Source organism: Strix uralensis, chromosome 17 (assembly GCF_047716275.1).
Source record: "Strix uralensis isolate ZFMK-TIS-50842 chromosome 17, bStrUra1, whole genome shotgun sequence".
In the NCBI taxonomy this organism is placed as follows: Eukaryota; Metazoa; Chordata; class Aves; order Strigiformes; family Strigidae; genus Strix; species Strix uralensis.
This window is the reverse complement of record NC_133988.1, coordinates 17,165,305-17,187,753: the sequence shown is the minus strand read 5'-3', so window position 1 is coordinate 17,187,753 and position 22,449 is coordinate 17,165,305. Positions and strand designations below refer to the sequence as shown.

At 60.3% G+C, this 22,449-nt stretch overlaps 2 protein-coding genes across 6 annotated transcripts; both read left to right on the top strand.

Annotated features, from left to right (window-relative positions):
• Positions 1-465: 465 nt before the first annotated feature.
• On the top strand, positions 466-3,802 carry CRYBB1 (crystallin beta B1). 2 transcript variants are annotated; one of them, XM_074887132.1, is made up of 5 exons: positions 466-606; positions 1,334-1,452; positions 2,959-3,091; positions 3,197-3,339; positions 3,536-3,802. In XM_074887132.1, the coding sequence occupies exons 1-5, from the start codon at positions 466-468 to the stop codon at positions 3,714-3,716; spliced, it is 717 nt and encodes a 238-aa protein (XP_074743233.1). In that variant the 3' UTR covers positions 3,717-3,802. The 2 variants fall into 2 exon arrangements, with proteins under 2 accessions (XP_074743233.1, XP_074743234.1); XM_074887133.1 differs by having other exon boundaries at positions 2,959-3,339.
• Positions 3,803-4,531: 729 nt separating this feature from the next.
• TPST2 (tyrosylprotein sulfotransferase 2) lies at positions 4,532-21,979 on the top strand. 4 transcript variants are annotated; one of them, XM_074887206.1, is made up of 7 exons: positions 4,532-4,593; positions 13,131-13,199; positions 16,043-16,950; positions 18,516-18,714; positions 19,930-19,980; positions 21,002-21,050; positions 21,802-21,979. In XM_074887206.1, the coding sequence occupies exons 3-6, from the start codon at positions 16,115-16,117 to the stop codon at positions 21,029-21,031; spliced, it is 1,116 nt and encodes a 371-aa protein (XP_074743307.1). In that variant the 5' UTR covers positions 4,532-4,593; positions 13,131-13,199; positions 16,043-16,114; the 3' UTR covers positions 21,032-21,050; positions 21,802-21,979. The 4 variants fall into 4 exon arrangements, with proteins under 4 accessions (XP_074743307.1, XP_074743308.1, XP_074743309.1 ...); XM_074887207.1 differs by lacking the exon at positions 4,532-4,593 and adding an exon at positions 4,604-4,719; XM_074887208.1 differs by lacking the exon at positions 4,532-4,593 and adding an exon at positions 11,487-12,952.
• The last annotated feature ends 470 nt before the right edge of the window (positions 21,980-22,449 follow it).

Below are 22,449 nucleotides of genomic sequence, written 5' to 3'. Positions count from 1 at the left end.
CTTCAGGCACCTTCCCAGCCCCTCACATGCTGCCCTGGTGCCCAGCCGGGCTCCCAGGCACACCCCGTGCGGGACGGCCCCAGCACCTGGAGCAGCGTCAGGCCCCAGCCCGGCCAGGGAGAGCGGGGAGCAGCCAGGCACCAGTGTTTGGGGCTGCCCTGGGCACCCCTGCGGCGGTGGGAGCGTGCTCAGGGCTCCCCTGACCACAGAAGAAGAGTGTGGGCACCTGGGACCTCCCGCCATCCTCCCGGGGAGGGCAGGACCCTGCTGCCTGTGCCTGCCTGGAGAACCCCCTGGCAGCTCCTCTCCCAGCCCCAGCTGCCCACCCTATTGCTGAACCCCCCACCCCAATGCCACCATCCCTGGGGCAGGGCGAGGGGTGGGGGGGTGGTGGGGTGCCTACAGTCACGCATCCCCTCTAACCTGCTGCTGGTGCCCCATCCCAGACTTGAGCCCAACACCGCGATGTCTGAGACCACAAAACCCGCTGCTCCCGGCCAGGCTGCAGAGGAGAAGGAGAAGGCGGCCCCAGCGCCAACTCCATCCCTCGACCCTGCTCCTGTCGCAAATAGCAAGGGCGAGGAGCCCTCCACAGAAGCCTTCAGGGTAAGCCCTGCTGCTCCCCAGACATCCCTCCCCGTTGCGTCTCTCCTGGTGCAGGATTCGGGCTGGCGGGGCTGCTGCAGGAGGGATGCTCCGGGTGCCCGTTGCCTGGGGCGGCTCGTTGGGGACTGCAGGCTTTGGAAACGCTCGGCCCCGGCTCACGGCATCAGGGCTGGGGGCTGCCACCCGCCCCCTCCGGTCACCCTCTGCACGGGGGGGTCCTGCAGTGCTGCAGGGGGGTGGAGGAGGAGGCTGCGGGTGACAAGGGCCAGCACCGAAACACCGTGGTGACGCCCGGCAGCGTGCCACCGAGGTGCTGCGGTGGGGCTGGGGATGAGGGGCGAGGGACGTGAGGGCTCTAGGGACACTTTGCACGTGCCAGGCAGCGAAGGCCACAGCGCGGACGTGGCTCCTGGAGAAGCAGCTCCTTCCCAGCCCGACGTGGGCACCGGCACGGGGAGACGTGGCTTTGCAGCAGCAAAGCTGGGGGCAGGATGAGGCTGTTTCAGAGCAGGGTCGGCTCTCAGGAGGGGACCTTCCTGTGCTCACGTTGGGATGGGGCTGCTGACGCACAGAGCCCAGCTCAGGGCCTGGGCTTCAGACCTGGAAAGCTGCAGGAAGCCTTGGAGAGCCAAGGGGGATGCGTGGGGCAGTGGGCAGGGACACGCAGCACCGCCCTGTCCCCCCCGAGCGTGCCTGTCCCCCTCCGACCGTCTCCCTCTGCCCCCAGATCGTCGTCTTCGATCAGGAGAACTTCCAAGGCAGGCAGATGGAGTTCACCAGCGAGTGCCTGAACCTGGGCGATCGCGGCTTCGACCGGGTGCGCAGTGTCATCGTCACCTCTGGACCGTAAGTGACCCCGGCCACGGAGGGGACCGCGGCCCCGGGGGTGCCCCTGGGAGGTGGGGACGCAATCCTGGGGAGCAGCGTGACATGCAGGGGCATTTCCCTGCAGCCTGGGCAGCGAGCAGAGCAGGGCCAGCGCGGGAGTGGAGCTGGTGAGCCCGGGTCTCCGAGGAGGAGGAGGAGGGCAGGGCCATTTGTAAAGCAATGGGCGCCGGAGGCAAAGCCAAAGGTGCCCATCAGATCTGCTGCCTAAGCACCTGCGAAGTGCAAGAGGTTTTAGAGAAGCCAAAGTGAAAGGAGGCCGGTGCCTCGGATTGGGCTGGTGGCCAGGGCCGCTGTGGAGCCAAGGCTGGAGCGGGCAGGGGAGGGCAGGCAGGCAGCCCCACACGCCTGCCTGCGCCTGGGCAGCTGAGCAGCGATAAAGGGGCTGGGAATGTCCGAAAGCCATGGGAACAGTTGACACAGGCAGGGACAAAAGTGATCGCCAAACTAGATGATAACTCCACAGACAGATGATCTTCGTGTTGAAAGAGCATCTCACCGCGGCCGTGCCCGGCTGGAAGCGCCGTGCCCAGGAAGGGAGCCCGGCAGTGGCGGGACAGCCGGGGGGGTGGCAGTGCTGCGGGAGGAGGCACGGGACATGGCTTATCCTGACGGCAGCCCTGAGGGACGGGGCAAGGTGGCCTGTGGTCACCCTGAATGTCACCGTGTAGCACCGATAGCAGCTTTTTTATTAGGAACCCAGAATATCTAACTCTGCTTGAAACAAAAGGGGGACGGAGCAGCCCCAGAGGAGCTCAGGTGTGGGAAGCTGCACTAGAAAGGGTGAAACTCGAAAAACAGAGAGCACTTCTGTGCCACCGGGGTCCTCAACCCTCAGAGTCTTCTCGAGAGTCACTGGTGAGACTCTGTGCCCAAAAATTTACTGAGGGAAAACAGCAGCAGATGCAGGGCAGCTCCGGTGCCTTTCGGAGCCCTGAGGCTGTGACACTCACAGCACAGCAGCACCCGGGGCACTGCTAAAGAGGTGACGCTGCAGCTGAACAAGCCCTGCACGCTGCTGAGGGGATGGAGGCAGTGGGGCACGCAAACAGGCCAGGATCAGCCGCCCCGGGCAGCCCTGGCCCGGGCTCGGTGGTGCAAGAGGGAAAACAAAGTCCTGGGATAAGGCAAGGCCGAGGCTCCGGTGTGCTCGCCAGCTGCCTCAAGGCCCCGCTGCTCCCCGGGCTGAGGAGGGGGAGCGGCGTGAGTGCGCTGGGCCCCGCTGCCGGCCTCAGACACGTGCGCTGGTGAGTGCTCGGCTGAGACACTGCGCGCTCAGCGCCGCTCATCCACCGCCGGCTCCGCGCGTGCGGTGCTCTGAGAGAGGTGGGAGCGGGATGGTGGGGCCAGCCCTGACACTCGCAGCCTTTTTGGGGTGCTGGAAGCCCGGCTCCGGCGCTCTGCAGGCTGGCAGAGCCGGAGAGGAGCGGCATCTGAGCCGCTGCCTTGTCCTGCCCCTCTCCCCAGCTGGGTGGCCTACGAGCAGGCCAACATGCGTGGGGAGATGTTCATCCTGGAGAAGGGCGAGTACCCTCGCTGGGACACCTGGTCTAGCAGCTACCGGAGCGACTGCTTCATGTCCATGCGTCCCATCAAAATGGTGAGTGCTCGGGGAGCAGAAAACCCCCAGCGGCGTCTGGCCGGGGCCAGGGCCATGCTGCTTCGCCCGTGCGACCACCCGGTGCCTTCCCTCTGTCTTCCCCAGGAGGCTGAGGACCACAAAATCTCCCTGTACGAGTCTGCTGACTTCAAGGGCAACAAGATGGAAATCCAGGAGGACGACGTGCCCAGCCTCTGGGCTTATGGCTTCTGCGACCGTGTGGGCAGCGTGCAGGTGCCCAGTGGAACGTAAGCTGGGCCACGGCTGCCTCCTGCCAGGCTCCCCGTCCTCCCCCACCGATCCCCAGCACACGCGCGGGGCTCTCGGGTAGCCGGGAAGCTGGTTCTGGTTGCCCCCAGCGCGCGGGAGGCTGTGCCAGCTACCTCAGTGCTGCCTGCGGTGGCCGATCCCCGCTCAGGTGGCCTCTGTTTTGTTTCCCCGCAGCTGGGTCGGGTACCAGTACCCTGGTTACAGAGGTTACCAGTACCTCTTTGAGACCGGGGACTTCCGACACTGGAACGAGTGGTCTGCCTTCCAGCCCCAGATCCAGTCCATCCGCCGCATCCGGGACATGCAGTGGGACCAGAAGGGCACCTTCGTCACCCCCGACGCCCCCTCTGACTGAGCGCTGCCGCCTGCTAGCTGCGAGCCCCGGGCCCCGCGGGGCACCCGCGCCCCCCCCGCTCGGCACTTTCCTTGTACATTGCACATTCCCTGGATGTACTCTACCTTGTGAGGCAAATTAAAAAAAAAATAAACCCAGAAGCCTAGAGCTGCCTCCGGGAGTCGGTGCCGCGCCAGGACGCTCTGCCTTCGCCCCGCTTTTCTGACCCGCTCGAGCCTCTTGGCAGGATGGGATGGGGGGGTGGGGGGGTGTGATTTTCCCAGGAAATCGCTCCCCAGACAGGACCCCCCCACTGCTGGGGGGACCCCGGTGAACGCAGGAGCATGTGCGGGAAAGGGGGGGGGGAGCAGGAGGCTCCTCCAGCCGGACCCCGCACAGCTGGGGATGGGGCGGGGGGGGGGTCAGAGCACCCCGGGAGCGGCCGGGCCGGGGGGGGCTCCCGGCTCCTCCCGTGGGTGGGTACAACACGCCGCGGGATTCACCTCAGCGGGGCGTAATTAACAGCGCTAATTGCAGTCAATCAAACAGCAATTCAAGGAGATTTCTTCCCCCTCGGGCCCTATCCCCCCCCCCGGCACCTTCCGCGGCGTTTCCCTGCGCTCCCGCTTTGCTAATTAGCGACCGCGGGTAATTGCGGCGCGGCCGCGCGAGCAGCACCCCGGGTCTGGCTGGGGCGGGGGGCGCGGGGTGACCCACAGCCCCCCCCGCTGTGTCCCGGACACGGCCCCCCCCGCCGCTGCGGCCACACGCGTGTTTGTGCCCCCCCGCGGGAGCGGCGCATGCGCAGGGGGGCGGCGCGGGGATCCCGGCCCCTCGTGCGCGTGACGTCGCCGCGTCTCGCGCCGCTCGGGGCCGGTGGCGGCGGCGGCTCCGGTGGGTGAGTGAGAGCCGGGGGGGGCGACCGGTACCGGCCCCGCCGCGGGGATCCGGCTCGGGGCGTTCGTGTCCCCACGCCGGGGCGGCGTGTCCCTCCGCCGCGAGGTACCCCTCCGCCGGCCGGCAGGTGACAGCGGGGCGCGAAGGGGCGCGGTGCGGAGCGGAGCGGCGGGGGGTGCGGGGCGCACATTGCGCAGTGCACGGGGTGCGGGATGCTCAGCGCGGAGTGCGCGGTGCAGGGTGCACGGTGTGGGGTGCTCAGCGCGGGGCGTGGGGTGCTCGGTGTGGGGTGCGGGGTGTGGGGTGCACAATGTGGCGTGGTCAGTGCGGAGTGCACAGTGTGGGGCGCAGGATGCGGGGTGCTTGGCATGTGGTGCGGGGTGCAGGGTGCTCAGTGCAGGGTGCTCGGCACACGGTGTGGGGTGCAGGGTGCTCAGTGCAGGGTGCTCGGCACATGGTGTGGGGTACAGGATGCTCAGCACACGGTGTGGGGTGCAGGGTGCTCAGTGCGGGGTGCTCAGCACAGGGAGCTCCACGTACCCTTTTTCCCCCTCTCCTGCCTTCCGTCACGCTGCCCTCGCCCCCGGCAGCCCAGCACCAGCCCGTGCTCCCCCCACCCGCGCGTCACCCTAGGGCACAGCGCTGCGGGGGGCCGGCTCGGGCGCGCTGCCCGTCGGGGGACACCCACGTCTGTCTGTCCGTCCGTGCGGGCACCCAGGGCTGAGCCTGGGGCTCGGGGCCGCCCTCCTCTGCCGGGGCGAGTGGCTGGTGAGGGGCCTCGCTCAGCGTTAACCACCACTTTTTGGGGTGAGAGGTCTGGGTGGCTGTGGGGTGTGGGTCGCGGCCCGGGGGTCGCTGACAGGCTCCCGAGCGGCTGCGTCCGGGCCTCGCAGCCTGCGCCAAACCCCGACGCTCTCCCTGCGGTGCCGTGCGGCGGGGCCGCGGGATCTGCGCTGGTCTCCATCACAAGTTCAAGCTCCTCAGGACTCGTGGCCAGCGTCGCGGTCCCTGGCGCTGGCGGCAGCGCGAGCTGGGCCGCGGCCTTCAAGGGGAAGGGGATGGTTTGCATTGCGCAGGCCTTTGTTCTGTCCCTCGCTGGGTTTGTTTGCACGCTCGGGCTCTGCCCAGAAGACATCGCGCAGCTTGAAACCCCTTCGCACGTCCTCCCCTGCGAGTCAGAGCCCGGCCCCGCCAGCTGCTTGTGCTTAATTCGCGGGCGGCGCGTCTCCCCTTCGCACAGCTGCGCCGCGCTCGCGTGCTCGGGTACCCGGCGAGGGTGAGCGGAGAGATGAAAATGATTTGCGCTAACAGGTTTCCAAATCTGACGGTTGCTTTTCTGGGAATGCTGCAGCGCGCTCGTGGGGAGCTTGTCAAGTGCCAACGCAGGTTCGAATGTTTCTTCCAAGCGGGGTTTTGTAAGAGCCTGGCTGCAGCTTGTGCTCGGCGGCGGCCCCTCAAATTGAGGGGGTGGTTTCCAGCACTGGCTTTTGGAACTGCCCCACGGTCTGTGCGTGACCCCACAGCGGGGGGGTCCGAGGAAGGGGCTGGTGGGTCTCGCCGGGGCACCGATGAACGCCCTCCCGGCAGCTGGGTGTTTTGGGCTGGGGCGCCGAGTTTCCTCCGTTCCTGCGAGCTGCTTCCGTGCCCCTGCGCTCGCTCGGGGGGAGCAGTGGCCGGCTGCTGCCCACAGCTCTGCATTTCCCAAAAGACTGCAGCGTCGCTCCTGGGACCCAGCCAGGAAAGCTGGTTTCTGCCCCTCGACGTTTGGTGGCACAGTGGCTGAGATGGGACAGCCACCGCCGTGCTCTGGGCCCCTGAGCTGCAAACCCCTCTCCTGGGCTGAGCAGCACCGTGGCGGTGGCTGAGCTGGGCACGGTGCCGCGTGGGTCCTTCCCGGCATCTCCTGGGGGGTGTTGCTGCAGGGGGGTACGGGCAGGATTACGCCCTTGCGCTGGCGAGATGTCCTAGGCTGGGGATGCGGAGGTGGGAGCTGCTGCGGGTGCCTGCAGGACACGGTTTGCCAGTGGGCTCACCAGAAGGACGGGCAGAATCACAGAATCCCAGAATCATCTGGGTTGGAAAAGCCCTTGAAGCTCCTCCAGTCCAACCATGAACCTCACACTGACCGTTCCCAACTCCACCAGATCCCTCAGCGCTGGGTCAACCCGACTCTTCAACCCCTCCAGGGATGGGGACTCCCCCCCTGCCCTGGGCAGCCCATTCCAACGCCCAACAACCCCTTCTGCAAAGAAATCCTTCCTAAGAGCCAGTCTGACCCTGCCCTGGCGCAGCTTGAGGCCATTCCCTCTTGTCCTGGCGCTGGTTCCTTGGCTCAAGAGACTCATCCCCCCTCTCTGCACCCTCCTTTCAGGGCAGGCTTGTGCCGCTGCTGTTCTCTGCCTGTAGGTTTTAAAAACTGTATTAGTAATTTCTGTCGCTATTTTCAGAAGATCCTTCCGAAGGCAGTTTGCGTTACCGGTGCGCTGAGCCTTCAGGGGCTGTGCGGGATGGCAGAGGTGCTGTGAAGTGAGAAGGTTTTCGGAGAAAGAAAACAAACACCCCGCAGGTGGTTTTATTTGGCACCGTACAGATGCGTCTTCTGATGGATTTGTGATGCCTTTAGGAAGAAGCCTCAGCCCCGTGCCTCAGCCGAGCGTGTTTCCCTCTGGATTCCGTGGCCCTTCGAGCACAGGCAGGAGAAGCTTCCCGTGTTGTCCCCCGCCTCCTTTGTTTCATACCGTTTTGCAGTTCTGCTAAAGCCCTGTCCGCCTCCAGTAGCGCGGGGATTCTCCTCAAAAAAACCTCATCTAAAGGTGCTTTCCCCCGCCTCGCCCCCTCGCAGGGTGTGCAGACGAGGACCCCCGCTAGCAGCAGCGGGTTGCTCCATCCGCAGTGCTCTGATGTGGAGCCAGCGGCCGGTTCCCATCGCCCCTTCCCGAGCCAGCGAGCCCAAACCCAGACCGGGGCACCCGCGAGCGGCTGCAGTGTTGAGGCGCTTCCCCACGGGGAACTGACCCCCGGCCCCTCGGCTCCGCAGCCGTGGTAGCGGGGCAGGGAGAAGCCGCTGGGGTTTTTCCAGGGCCCCTGTTCCTGCTGGGTGCTGGGGGGTGACTGTTTCTGGCAGCAGCTGTGCCCAGACACTCTGCAAGAGGAGTGGGAGAGCGCCCAGACCCGCCGCTCTCGCGGGCAGCTGTGCGCAGTTGGCTGGGGGGCGTGGTGGGGCACGCAGGGGAAGGGGGGCATGCAGGAGCAGCCCTCGGTGGCCACTGGCACATCTAAATGGCAGCAGAGGAGCCAGGGCTTACAGCTGGGCTTCTGAAGAGAGGGACAGAGCTGTGAAGCTCTCGGCTGTGCTGTTCAGGGTCGTCTGTCTTACGGGTCAGCCACGCACAGAGCAGCGTCTCGGAAGGACCCGTTTCCTTTTTTTCTTCCATCCAGGGTTTCACAAGAAGAGCTTCTCCCACGCCGGGGCTCGGCAGGAGGTCGTCGCCCGTCCTCGCTGGGGGCTGTGCAGGCCCGTGGGCTTCGTGCTGTGTGGAGGGGGAGGCCGCGTGTGCCCACGCCTCTGAAGCTGGCAGCGCTCTGAGCCCTTCCCAGAATTACCAGCTTTGTGAAAATGCCAAACGCTTGTCCCTGGGGCAGCCGAGGGGCTGAGCCGCGGCGGGACCTGCAGGAAACGGGGCAGAGGCGAGCAGAGAGGGGTGCAGGGAGGTGGGGGACGGCAGCGTTTCGCCCTCACCTCATTCCCCGGGGCTGTGCAGCGCGTGCCCCTGTCCACGTCACCCTCTCCTCATCCACGTCACCCTCTCCTCAGTCAGCGCCTTCAGCTCTGGGGATGCCTGCTGTTGCTGCATGGGGAAATAAAATATTTTGATTTTGTTTCTTAAGCAAATTTGAGGTTTTGGGGTTTCTCTTGCAGAAACAACCTTTTATTTGCAAATCCTGAGCTTTGTGCGTGCAGGAATGGAGCTTGTTGAGACGTACGGTTTGGCGTGTGGATTTGGAAAATATTTTTTTGAAGATACTTAGTATTTTTTCTAGCAGTTCCTCTGACTTTTTTTTCTTACCCCCCCCCCCCCCATTGCATGGCAAGCTCTGACCACCCACATTCACGCAGGGAATCTTTGTTCGGTTTTGGGAGGGAAGAGCCGTGTTTGCACCCAGCGTGGTGAGTTAACACAGAGGCTGCAAACTCCAGCTCCCCTCGCCATGCCGCGCTCCCCGCACCCCTCTGCAGCGGGGCACCCCGGGACCTGCCCTGGGCTGGGGTGGGAGCTGGCGGGACCCCGGTCAGAGGAGCGCGGGAGTATCTGTCTGTCTGTCCCCGCTGGTGAAGCGGCACCCGCGCTGGCTTTGCCCTCAATCCCCCTGAGGCAGCGGCTGCGGAGTAATTAAGAAGAAGAAAAGCTCTGTGAATTGGAGCTGCGGGTTGATGGGAAGTCGGAGGCTCCCCCCCGAAGCGCAGCGCTCCTGTCCCGGTTCGGCACAAGCCAAGGGAAGACTGAGGTGATCTGGCGGGTGGCCCCATCCATCGCCGGGGGGTCACAGACACGGGGCAGTGGGGGGGTCTCCCTCGCCCACCTGTACCCCCTCGCTCAGCTCCGTCCTTCTGTGCCTCCCGGTCCTGCTCCTGGAAGCCAAGGGGGGGCTGTGCCGAGCCCCGTCCCTCCTGGCTTTGCCTGGGCTCTGCTGGGGTGCGGTGGGTCTGGTGGCTTGTGCCAGTCACTGGGGTGGGTGCCTCCGCTGCCGCCTTCTGCCAGCAGCTCTCGCTTCGGGTGTTTCATAATTAATAAGCCAGTTTGAAACAAAGGCTGTTGTCTCGCAGAGAGGTTGGCAGAAGTGGATGCTGTGGTTTCCATCGCCGGACGATAAAATGCCAATGCTGTGCTTGGAACGAGAGGCGGGTGGAGTGAAGATGCTGTAAATTGGTGGGATTTTTATTATTTCAGAAACATTTGTAGCACTGAGCAGGATAATAAAATGTTTTTCTAATCATAACGGCCTCGAGGCAATAAGCAAACAGTGCATTTGTGCTGTGAAATGTCTGTCGATTCTTTGTTGAGGTGATTTAGAGCCTGTTAAAGCAGGCTGGCGTGCTCAGCGTGCATCCCGGGGACGGGGTGCTGGTCTGGGGGCACACTGCGAGGCTCAGGGCTTCCACCTCGCAGGCTTTGCTGAGCGAGAAGGTGGTTCTGAACCTGGTGTGTGCTGCCTTAATCCTCGGGGCAGCAGATTCTGCTAGTTTAATTTTTCTAGGTATTCAGCAGTGAGAATAAATTCCCCCTGTGTCCCCCATGGAGGAAGGCTTTGTGCTTTGGGACAGAAACGGTATTTGTGATTCCTCAGCGCCTGAGCAGAGGTCCCGGAGCCACGGCGGGCGCCTTTTGCCGTGGAAGGCGAAGGGGGGATGTTCGGGAGCCGGCGTCGTTGCGGGGACTGTGGCTGGTGAGCTGAAAGGAAACGGGCAGGACCCACGAGCGCAGCAGCATCGGCGTGTCCCGTGGCAGCTGAGCGGCTCGGGTGCAAGCTCAAACCCCCTCCTCGTGGTTTGGGTGCTAAGGTGTCTGATAAACACGTGCTCTTGCAGTCTTTTGACTGTTTCTTCCAATTTTGCTTGGGGTGATGTTGGCGGCGCAAACGCAAACCATGGAGCTGTTTGTTCTGCTTGGGGGTTTTCAAAGGGACGTGTAACCTTGGAGTGCTCTAAAACCCTGAGGTGCTCTAAAACGCAGGTATTTATACAGCGATTGGCTTCTGATGCCTGTAGATGCGCCTGGGTTTGTGGCCTGCAGTGCCTCTTTAGTAAGCAAAAACGGTTCTGCTGTCGATGTTGCTGTTCTCACCACTTGGTGGCCTGAAAGCAACTCTTTTTTTTTTTTTTTTTTTGAGTGCTGTAGGTGCCGTTCAACAGCTTCATTTCCCGCACATAAAAGCAGGCTCTTCTCTTGTTGCCCGCAGCCTCGGGTCGCCACTCCCCTCCAGCAGAGGTTTGAACAAAGCTCCTGCTCCGCTGCAAGTGGGGCAGGCAGCGAACTGCAGCGCGGGTTGGACCCTGCTGCCGCGGGGATCGATCCTGGCGGTGCTGGGGCGGGCAAGCACGAGCCACGGGTTGTGCAACGGGGCTGAGGCTGCACCGGGGTGAACCCCGGCCATCCCCTTGGCTGCCCCCATGGGCATGCGGCCTGCGGGCAAGCGGAGATCGGTGCTTGCTGCTTTCCAGGGCTGCTCATTGACCTCTCCATGAATGTTTTAAAATTTGTTGATCAGCTTTCGCTCAGGCTGCTTTGGGACAGATGGAGAAACACCCCGCGTGGCTGCACGCCAGCAGCCCAGCACTTCCCGCTCCTCGCCCGCAGCCCCTGCTGGCTCTGCCCGGTTTTCCTCTCCAGGGGCTCGTCTGACCCCACTCCGGTTTGCTGCGAGCGCCTCTGTCCTGCCCAGGGAGGTGCCTCGGAGTCGTTGGGTGCTCTGAAATGCGCCTTAGAGTTGCCACCCGGAGCTTCGGCAGCGGCAGCGCTTCTGGGTGTTGGTCTGAGCTCAGGTTGGGACGGCAGCGGTCGCCCTCGGGCAAGCTGTGTTTATTTTTGTATTGCACGCTGCGTGTGAATTAACTGGAGACTGTCAATTAAGTAATTAAATTTTGCTGACTTGTAAAGATGCGAGCCAGATATATGAGGGTATTTCTTGCTGACCACAGCTTCTGCTGCTGCTCCGCCACAATGACGTCTGCAGTTCCTCATCCTTTTATTAAGCACCAATGATTTCAGCTAAAATTTTCCAGGCCCCACCTATGTCGTTTGGGGACTTTGCAGTTAACAGCGATCGTTTCTGGGAATGGTTTAAAGAAAAATGCATTTTTTGATCATATGGAGCTTCTCGTAGAAACCAGTTTTGTTGTTTGTTTGTAACACTTCGCTGCTTTAAAAAATGGACTCGAGACGTTGCTTCATCGCCGCAGCTGGTGCAGGGCTCCCTTGCTCTGGGCACTGCGGCTGCACCGACGCCAGCGTGGGGCCGCACTCCAGCCCCGGTGCTGTTTCACCCGTTCAGCAACAGCAGGTGAAGGAGGGCGCGGGGGCCGCAGGCGGCTGGAGCTCGCTGCCGGTGCTCAGGTGGCCGCGGTGTCGGGCGCACGGGCACGCTGCACGGGCCCGCGCCGCGCGGGGAGGCGTCAGGAAGGAAGTCTGCAAGCATCTGTGTGTCTGTGTGTCTGTCTGTGTGTGCACGGGCGGGAGCTGGAGCCGTTTCCGGAGCAGGGTGTCTCGGGACTGGGCTGTTAAACCGCCACCGCTCCGTGCACCAGATCATTCGTGGTGCTGCAGAAGCGCATCCGGGGATGTGGCTGCTGCTCCGCGGACCTGCGGTGTTCTCCGGACCTGAAATCCCACAGTTCGTGGAGGCCAGGCCAGGCTCGAGCAGGACGCCTCGCAGGGAAGGAGGGCGATGCGTGCACTGCGAATGAGTTCTGGCAAAGTTTGTGCTGGGTGGAGTTTCCCTCTGATGTCTAATCAGTGCTAAAGTGCAGGGGCCGTGTGATGATGTTTGATGGCAGCTGGGCAGGAGAGGAGGAGACTTGGGTGGCTGGAATAACAATTAGCGTCTGTACTTGAAACGTTCTCAGAAACATCCTCCGAGGCCGGGATGCTGTCGTGCATCGCGGGGGAGCTAGCTGCGGGGTGGTCCCATGCACACGCGGCGGTGCCGTCTACCCGGACAGTGGCTTTGCTCGGAAAGCTGCAGCCCTGCTGGGACGGGTCCCCCCTGCTGCTGCCCTCCCGTGCCTGGAGGAGGGTGTCCTGTGGGGACGCGGCGGTGGGATGCGGGCAGGAGCCCTGCGCTTTGCAGGATAGTCTGCGCTCCCCATGGGTGCGGGGGTCCTGTCCTGGTGCCAACGTGCAGGTTTTGGTTCCCTGCCTGCTGGGGTTTGTGTGCTGTGAGGCTGGAGAGAGCTTTGCTCCTTGGGCTGGAGCCAGGGAGGTCCCGGCAGCATGGGCAGCTCCTAGCGCAGAGGTTGGGCCAGACCTGGGTAGTCCTCTGGGCCCCGTCTCCTTTAGCTCTTACTGGTTTGGGGATTCTGACCACAGCCTGGCCTATGCCTGATTTCAGCATTCGTACCACAGCCTGCAGCAGGCGAGTCTGGAGCTGCTTCCTCTGGGATGGGCTCTCGTGCCGGTCGCTTGTGTGCGATGGAAGCGTGCCATGCCGGGACTGTCCTCCCCTGGGTTTAAACATCCCAGCTGCTCCTGTCACCCCCAGGGGGCTTCATTTCTGAAAAGAGCAGCCGCCTTCCCGCTTCCCTCCATTTCTCCTGGCTCAGCCCTGTGACTGCCACCGTGGTGGAGCCGTGCCGGTGCTTCGGGGTGGGTGACCGAGAGCCAGGACCACCAGCCTTTCCCCGGGGCTCGGAGGGAGGCTGCGGGCAGGATCAGGGTGTGCGCCAGGGGAAGGAGCCGAGGAGGAGAGCATCACTCCCCACCGCGCGCGCAGGTGTCTGCGATAAATAAATGAATTGACTTTGTGGCTTTTCTTCCCCATTAGGTATTTTTGTGGCCGCCTGCGGTTCAGCATGAAGCTTGGCTAGCAGCAAAATGAACTTGCCGGGCGAAGGTAAGCGCATAGGGATGCCAGAGCAGTTGATTCCCCTGTGATGCTGGGGGCGGGCACACATCTGTCCCCACCGCCACCGGCGCCCCGTTAATATCGTATTGGCCTCACAAGCTGACAAGAAACGGTTTAATCCTTGTTTATACTGATGTCCGATCAGCATGTAAAGTAAGGAGGATGTGCTGCATGTAGGACCTCTCGTGTCCTTGTTTGTCACCGTGCTGCTGTCACTTCCCCACCAGCTCCCCTCCTCCCCAGCGCTCTCTGCTCTCGGTACCAGCCTTGTCCCGATCGCAGTGTCCGAGCTGCACACGGGGGCTTCAGGCCGGGGTCGGCTGCTGGCACTTTGATTTCTGCTCCCTGTCACCAGCTGCAGTGGTTTTCAGTCCCTGCCGTGACGTGCCAGAGAAGCCCCCGAGAGCTCCCTAATTCCCGTTGGAGCGGAAAGCTCTCAGAGCCAGCTCGGGCGTCTGCAGGACCAGAAGGTCGTCTCTGATCAGGCAGCCGTGCCGCCTCATTATGCCATGCTATTTTCCACCAGAATAGCTGCCGTGGAGGAAATTATCCATCCTTTTTCTCTCATAGACTAATAAGCCCCATAAATTTTGGGATATTCTTAGTGGAGAATTGCACAAAGGAGTTGAAAATAAGCCGGGACTGTTCACGGGTGCTCAGCAGGGCACTGCCGAGCACGCTCACGGGTGCTGGCTGAGCCCGCCCGGGTACACTGGGCTGATCCCGACAGACGTTTGTTCCGCTTCAGCCCAGGGCACAGCAGGAGGAGAAGCCGTGCTCCACGCCAGCAGCTGCCGGCTGCGCCTCTGCCCTTCGCGCCTCTGCCCTTCCTGCCGCCCCCCGGCAGAGCCAGAGCTTCCCTGCGCTGGTGGCGTCGGGTGGGCAGCAGTGGGGGCTGCGTGTGGGCCCCAGCCAGGCAGGTGGGATGATCCCCAGGGATCCCCCGGGTGCTGCCGGTACCACGGGCAGCCCCCCGCTTCGCCCAGAACATGAGTGAGTCCCTTTGTTCCCCTCCTGCCGTGCTGGGAGCGGAGCTGCTGGGAGCATCACGGTGGGAAACGCTCACTGTGAGCCGTTCTTGCGGAGAACAGAGCACTTCTGTGCTCGCAGCCTCCTTTTTCAACTGCAGAGCTCTCCTGCTAATTAGCCTGTCTTGGTCTGCGTAGCTGTAATTATTCCCGTTGGCCTTAAATCCCGACTGCACTAAAACGGGTCTTGCGGCATTTGCAATTATTTTTAGGGTGAACATTTGAATATATTTACATGGCTGAAACGGATCAGGGCAGCAGGAAGGAGCAGACCCGCGTTTGTCTTTTTAATGGGTCTGACTGCGCTTGGTGCTGCTGCAGAAATGCCCAAGCTGTTTGTTGTTCCCTCTGATTTACATCTAAACAAACACCACCAGCATTTGACTTTTTGACCTTTATACAGGCAGGCAAGCGTTGGTAACTGTTTACTCGCGGTGTGTTAACCAAACAGCGGGCCAGGATGTTCACTGTGCTGCTGCAGAGCCACAAAAATAATTGTGGTGGTGGCGTTGCTTTGCTGCTGGGGTGGGGGGAGAAGCGCCGCCTCTTGGCGTCGCGCTCATGACCCGACGGCTGGAGCAGGAGTAGGGGAGAGCGGGCGGGCGGCGGGCAGCAGCTGCCTCCCCAGGCCCAGTGTGCGGGGTGGCAGGGGCTGGGAGGGCAACGGGGGGGTTCTTCGAGTGCCAGCGGGTTCTGGGGAGGGCAGGGGCAGGGCTGGGGGGGCTGCCTGGCTGCAGGGCAGCCCTCCTGCCTGCTCCCCACCGCGGAGGGCCTTTGCACGGGCCGCTGCTAAATGTGCTCTTTCATGGAGAGAGTCGGGAGGAGAGAACGTTTTTCTGAAGCAGTTCTTTGGGTTGTCAGCAAAACAAAACGTGTGGACGTCCCGTTCCTTCCCCTCCATTCAGCTCCCGCCCCAGCCACATAATCACAAAGAGCTCAAAATCCCCGGGTGAGCCGCGGGGAGGATTGCAAAACCTGCACTCGCAAATGGAGCAGAAGTGGGGAGGGTGTGGGGAGCGGTGCCAGCGTTCGCAGGAGTCCCTCCCGGGTAGGCAGCAGAGCAGGGGACTTGCAGAAACTGCAGGCTTCCAGCTGGATATCCTACCGAGACGCAGAAAACCCAGAAAGCCTTAATGCCAGACGAAGCCTTCCAGGATTTTTGTGTAAGGTCAGTCTCCGGAGGAAGGGCGTTTAACGCTGACTCTGTGTGTAGCTGTTAGCTTTCAGATGGTTTAAATTCTCACAGCGTTTCATTCTAATGGGTAACTGCTTCTCCTGACTCAGGCCCTTAAAATTTGCATGAGATGCTTTTGTTTTTCTCTTATTTCAGCTTTCCCCCTTCCCCTGTGACAGCACATTGAAGCTAAAGAAAATGTAGGAAGGAGACAGGTGGCTGAGAGAAGTGAGAAGCCGGTGGTGTGCTGAGCTCAGTTTTGGAAAGAACTGCGGGGAGGGTTTGGGCTTCATCTGGGATGGAACAGACTCTCTGTAGAGATTTTAAGGACTGACTGGGTACGCATGGCCCCTCCTCTCCAAAACATTCTTGGAGCTTTGCTCCAGCTGTAAACCTGTGTTTCTGGGTAGACAGACAGTCCAGAAATAATCTCTTTGGGTGTGCTCTGAGGCAGACTTTAATTACCTCCTGGGTAGAAGGCACCTAGCCTGGAAGTTGCTGATAAGTGAAAGAGATGGTGACAGCCTGCGATGGTGTCAGCGTCCCGAAGGAGCCAGGCTGGTCGCCGAGGTGCCAGCGGGCGGGATTGCGGCTCCTGCTCCTTTCACCGTGCTGTGTTTCTCTTGCAGATGCCCGCGGGGTTGAACACTTGCTAGCCCAAAGCTGAAGCGCAGTCACCAGCCTGTGCAGAGGAGAACAGAATGCGGGTCACCATGAGGAGGGTGTTGCTGGTGGTGGGCTCGGTGGTCGCCCTGATGGTGACTCTGCACCTCGGCCAGCAGGTCCTGGAGTGCCAGCAGGTCCTGAGCGAGAGGAGGCACAGGCTGATGAGACCCGAGAACGAGGAGCTGGTCATGGTGGACTCCAACCACGTCGAGTACCGTTACAGCAAGGAGATGCCCCTGATATTCATTGGCGGGGTCCCGCGGAGCGGCACGACTCTGATGAGGGCCATGCTCGATGCCCACCCGGAGGTGCGCTGCGGGGAGGAGACCCGCATCATCCCCCGCGTGCTGGCCATGCGGCAGGCCTGGTCCAAATCGGGGCGAGAGAAGATGCGTCTGGATGAGGCGGGGGTGACGGACCAAGTTCTGGACGCCGCTATGCAGGCCTTTATCCTGGAAGTGATCGCCAAGCACGGCGAGCCAGCCAGGTATTTATGTAACAAGGACCCCTTCACCCTGAAGTCCTCTGTCTACCTGTCCAGGCTGTTCCCCAATTCCAAATTCCTCCTGATGGTTCGAGACGGCCGGGCTTCGGTCCACTCCATGATCACGCGGAAGGTGACGATTGCGGGCTTCGACCTGAACAGCTACCGGGACTGCCTGACCAAGTGGAACAAAGCCATCGAGGTGATGTACTCCCAGTGCCTGGAGATCGGGCGGGCCCGCTGCCTGCCCGTCTACTACGAGCAGCTGGTGCTGCACCCCGAGCAGTCCATGCAGGCCATCATGAAGTTCCTGGACATCTCCTGGAGCGACACGGTGCTGCACCACGAGGAGCTGATAGGGAAGCCCGGCGGGGTGTCGCTTTCCAAGTGAGTGTCTCGGCTCCTGCCTCGGCTTCTCGAGGAGCGTTTTCGTTACGCGAAGTGGGTCAAGGCTGAAAGTGGGGGCAGAGATGCGTTGCTTGTGCTTCGCATGCTTTTTTGGGGGCAGAAGTGGCAGCACGTCCAGTTTCACTGCAATAAGTTTTGTGTTTCTGAGTAGAAGACAGCTTGAATACCAGCAATCTGTTGTACCCAACAGAGCAGCTTGTCAGGCGAGGATTTTAGGAGCAGGTGACTGCTTTATTCATCTCTTGACAGTGCAGAAATTATTTTGGTCTCTAATTTGAAAAGAACTGCTTGCACTGAAACGTGAGCTCCTTAATGCCTCTTTTCTCCACCCGTCCTCAAATACCTCCTTACCACGATTAGTTTTGCTGCTAATGAATGGCTTTCAGCAGTGAGCAGCAATTCTTGCCAGGTTTGGTGCTGGTATTGCGGAATAAAAGAAATACCTGCTCCGTGGAGACACGCCCCAGCGCTCCCTCCTTGCTGACTGGCTGTCTCTGGGTGCCAGGGGGGTGCTTGCCTGCTCCCACCTTCTTCTCCTCTTTTAATGCTCTTTATTTCCTAACTGGAGGCTTAAGTCTGACTTAGCAAAATGTAATCAGTGGTGTAGGGGAACCATACAAGCAGTCTTTGTATAAATTGCTCGTGCCCGAGTGGTGAGGGCAGCTGTGGATGTGCAGCTGCTCCGTTTCTCTGTGATGGCCGCGGGTGTGCGGCCGGGCTCCGCTTCCCTCCGCCCCCAGACCCTGTTTCCTCTGAGGTCGTACGGCGCTGGGACGCTCTCACGAGGCTCAGGCTCTCACGAGGTCCAGGCTCGCAGCCTCTGTGCACGTTCATCCCTCCTAGGATGCTGTGTTGCCTGTGCTGCCCGGGGTGTGATTTCCTTTGGCCGGAGTCGAGCAGGCGGCTACTTGCCCCGGGCCAGCATCCCACCGAGCACAGGGTGCAGAGGGGGGGCTGTACCTGCGAGGGGGGTCTGTACCTGCGAGGGGCTCACTCCTCAGGGGGCTTGGAGGGCAGGGAGCATGGCCAGCAGGGAGCACGTCCCAGTGCTCTTACCCCAGGCAGACTAGGAAGGCAGCTGTGGTATAGGACAGAGAGATGCAGGCACCTTCGATGGTGAAGCGATGGTTTCTCCAGGATTTTCAGCACTAGTTCTCAGAGTAAATTTTGCCAAGGTTGCCTAAACAAATCGGGTTTGGGATTTTCAGTGGGGTCGCGTGGTGTATCTGTGCTACAGAGCACACATCCCTCGTTCTTTTCCTATAATAAGCAGAGTTGTCCTGGTGGCACCCTGACCCTGGTGCAGGATGGATCCCCCAATGCAGGGGACCCAACCCCTGGGGCTGTGGAAACCCTTGACAGGATCCGCTCCCCCAGAGCAGGGCTGTGAGCGGGAAGGGACCCGGTAGGTGCTGAGCCTTTGTGCTGCATGCGTGTCTTGGGTGCTGGAAGCAAAACGTTGAGGTGGTGGTGGCTGAAGGCACGTGTGTGAGATCCAACGTTAGTGTCTTGTTTAGGTTTTTTCTTTTATTATTTTTCCCCAGGATAGAAAGATCAACGGACCAGGTTATCAAGCCGGTGAACATGGAGGCGTTATCAAAATGGATCGGGCACATTCCGGGAGATGTGCTGCAGGATATGGCCCACATCGCACCGATGCTTGCCAGGCTGGGCTACGACCCCTACGCCAACCCGCCCAACTACGGCCACCCCGACCCCTTGGTTGTCAACAACACGCACAGAGTGAGTCGCTGCCTGCGGGGAGGGAGGGGGCCGGGGTCTCTCTGGAGCAGGAGGGGCTGCTGAACCGAACCAGGAGAGGGCAGGGGGGACGCAAACGCTCTCTCCGACTGGGAACGACAGACACAGCTACGCCGAGATAATTTCAGAACAAATGTGTGCGGTAGATGGAGCCTGGCGTGGCTCGCAGTGATGAGGCTCCCTATGATTTGGTGGTGGTGTTCATTTCTTCTGTTGTGGCCGATACTGGCCTGTCCCTCCCTGATCTAGCCCCGCTCTCGAACCCGTGGGAGTTACTGGTGTGTGCTGGTGTTCCCTGGCTGCGCAGCCGGAGGCTCTAGACAGGCTGGTCTGGCCCCAGGAGGACGCACGGGCTGTGGTGTCCATGGGCAGTTCACCAGCCCCTCCCACAGCCCCGCGGGGAATGCGAGCGGAGGCTCGTAATGCATTTGGGCAGAACCAGAAGATTTTTTTTTTTTTTAGAATGTTGACTCACGTCCCTGGGGCAGAACTGGAAGGAAGAAGCTGCCGAGCCACAGACAGCAGTTACTAAACAGAGGGAGTTTCTCGTGCTTTGGGGTGGGGAGTGGTTGGTTCCTCCCCAGCCTGAGGCTGGACTCTGCACCCCCCCCAGCTCTGCACGTGCTCCCCGTGCCCTCGGACAAGTTGTCCTTTGTCACGCGGATGGGAGCAGGGGAACGGGACTGGTCCCCGTGGCACTGTGAGCAGGTGGTGGGCAGGCAGGGAGCGGCACTGGGCGGGGAGGTGGGAAGAGCTTCCCTGGAGCTGGTCCCTGCTATGAGTGCTCTGGTCTCTCACAGCTCCGCCTCGCTCTCTGCTTGCTGAGAGATTTGGGTGAACATCTGCCCGGGGCAGGGTTAGGGACTCTTTGGGTCTCTGGCGTGGACCTTTACTTCTTGGGATGAATTTGGAGAATTGGCACGGGGGTAAAGACCAAAATACTGTCCCCTCCCAGGCTAAGGGGGCAACCAGAGAATTGCTCGTGTCGGTTCCCTGCCCCAGCAGGATGCTGCTGTCTCTTTGCTTACAGTCAAGAAAGAGGAAACCTCCTGCTTTTGCCCCAATATAGCACCACAATGTAGAACAAACGTCCATCAGGGTATTTCAGCTGGGACACAGTTAACGAGGTGGACTCACTGATGTTCACAGAACCACTACCCCAGGATGGTCACTCCAATTTTCTCTTTTTTTCCATAGGTTTTAAAGGGGGATTATAAAACGCCAGCCAATTTGAAAGGTCATCTGCAGGTAAGGGTCTGACATTCCTCAGAGGGCTTTGCCCTTTTTGGTTAATTCTGGCCCCTTGCTCCCTCCTATGGGCGTTGGCAGGCTGGGCAGCTGGCGGCAGGACATGTCCCCGCTCTCTTGCCTCAGTCCGTGGGGACCATGTCCCTGTCCTCGCTGCTGTGCACCACTCCCACCCTCCACGCGGTCGTGGGTTGATGTCCTGTGTGTCCTGTGATCCTTAGACCCTACTCATTCATCTCTGACCCCTCCTGCGTACGGTTTCCTCCTGTGGAGTTCTGTGTTCACTCATCAGAAACTTGGGCTCTTCACTCTCTTGCTTTAAGACACTTTCTGCCTTGCTCTCTGTTCCAAAATCTTAGAGTTTTAATTGCTGTGGGCCTTGCCTGCCTTAGGGAAGGGCGGCTTGTCTGACTTAAAGGTTACAGACAGGTCTTCTAGTTCTTGGGTGATTGTGTTCACATGCCAGAAACATTCCATGGGGCTCCCTCCCTAAAGAGCAGTGCTTGAAAACAATTAATAACCGTCTTTTGTAATGCAGGGCAGTCGAGCAGCCATTGTACATACAGACTTAAAAAAAAAAAAAGACTTCTTGACTCTCCAGAAGCGCTGCCTGCCCAGTGTGGAGATGCAGTAGATCGGTGTTGATGTTTCGGTCAAAGGTGCCGGGTTTTCCCGGCTCAATACGTGGCCCCCGAAAGAGAGCAGGGGCTTGAGCTGCAGTGCCAGGGGTGGGTGAGAGGGTGCAGAGCCCAGTCCCTGCCTGAGGACGCAGAGCTGCTGGTGAAGCGAGTGTGCGGTGGCTTTCACCGCCAGAGCTGCCGCCCAGGGTGGTTCATGTTAACGGCAGCGAAGCGAGAGGCTGCAGTCTCACGGCAGCATCTCCTGGCCGCTGGTTCTCTGCCCCTGTGCTGTTTTCTGTGTCCTAAACGTTTCCTTTTCTTGCTGCTGGGAACACAGTGGGAATGTTTTGAGTTGCAGATGGTGGCTTAAAGCTGACCCTTCTGTTTCCGGGTTATTCTAGGTGACTCAGAACACATCGTCTTCTCACTAAGAAAATTAATGATTTCCAGGTAAGACCTTGTACTTCATTTTGGGACTCAGGCGAATCTGCCTGCTTTGCTCCAGGGGTAGCATTTTGCTTGTGTAATTTCTTGTGCCCGTGGATTAGCTGGGCTGCTCCAGGCGCGCTCGTTATACGAGTGACCCCCTTTCACAGTTGCTTTCAGTTTTCGGAACAATACTGTTATGTGAGACGATTTGTCAGAAATGCTTTTTCTGAGCGCTGGAAACAGGCTTACTTCAGCAAAATTGCAATCAGCCACTTGGGAGAGTTATTACTGACTGTCCCCGCGGGGAACACTGAAACGGGATGTGGGAGTGTGTAGATGAGCTGAGCTGCTCCCCAGCTGTCTCCTAGGACGTGCCGTGGACTCGTGGAAGGGAAGATCAAGCAGCCACATCTGCTGTCGGTTTGGAGAAACAAAGCTGCTGCCCTCGGTTTCTGCTCCAGATACAACTGTTGATATGCTGGATGTTTTTCCGACTCTCTTTTCAGCTAATCTCTATGTTAAAACATAAAATGTCATTTTTCTTACTAAAAATCACCCTTTAAAAACTAGTTTCTATGTACAAGCAGTATAATGTGCTAAAAAAAAAATCAGAAGCATTGAGTGAGAATAGTTGTGTGCCCATTATGCTGGAGCCAGGACTTGGGGTTTTTTCCGTGTTTTTGTACCATGGCTGCTTTAAAACCATTAGTCGGGCACCTGCTGTGCTGGCGTGACCGGCTGCTGCTCCTGACTCTGTGTTTCTCTCTTCCAGAATGCTGCAAATGGCCTTTTGTTGCCCAACAAAGAAGAGTTTGCGATGGCACCAGTGGAAATCGGTTATCCAAGCATATTGCTTGCTAATACTATTGCCAAAATGACTGCTATACGAGGAATGTATTTGCATTTATTTGCAAAGGCCGAACGTTTTACGCGTCGGGTCCCCGTCGTCCACCTCTCCCGCGCGCTCCGTGGTGAAAGCATCTGTGGAAACTCGTCCTGGCCAGGGGCGTCGGCGTGCACTGGGAAGAGCCATTGTTCGCCACAGCCGGAGGACTCGTTTGGCCGCAGCCAGAGGACTCGTTCCCTCGCGTTTGAACGTCTCGTGACGCTGTTCCCCAACTCGCGGGTCACAAACAGGCGCCCTGACTGTGTAGAGCCTTTGTGTGCGAGTGACCCCCCCCCCATCCCTTCACTGTGACTTACAGAGGCTATTGCAGAGTTAATATATGAGCCCACCCCCCCGCCTCCTTCCTTTGTTGCACAACATTAAAATATTGTTTTAATAGCGCAGGCTCTGCCCTCCCTCAGCGCCCCGCGGCGGTACAGGCCGCCAAACCATAGAGGCGGCGCTGCGCGTGAGGCCCCGGCGTGGCCGCTCCTCCCAACTCTATGGTGGTGGGCGGGGCTGGCGCGGCGCGTC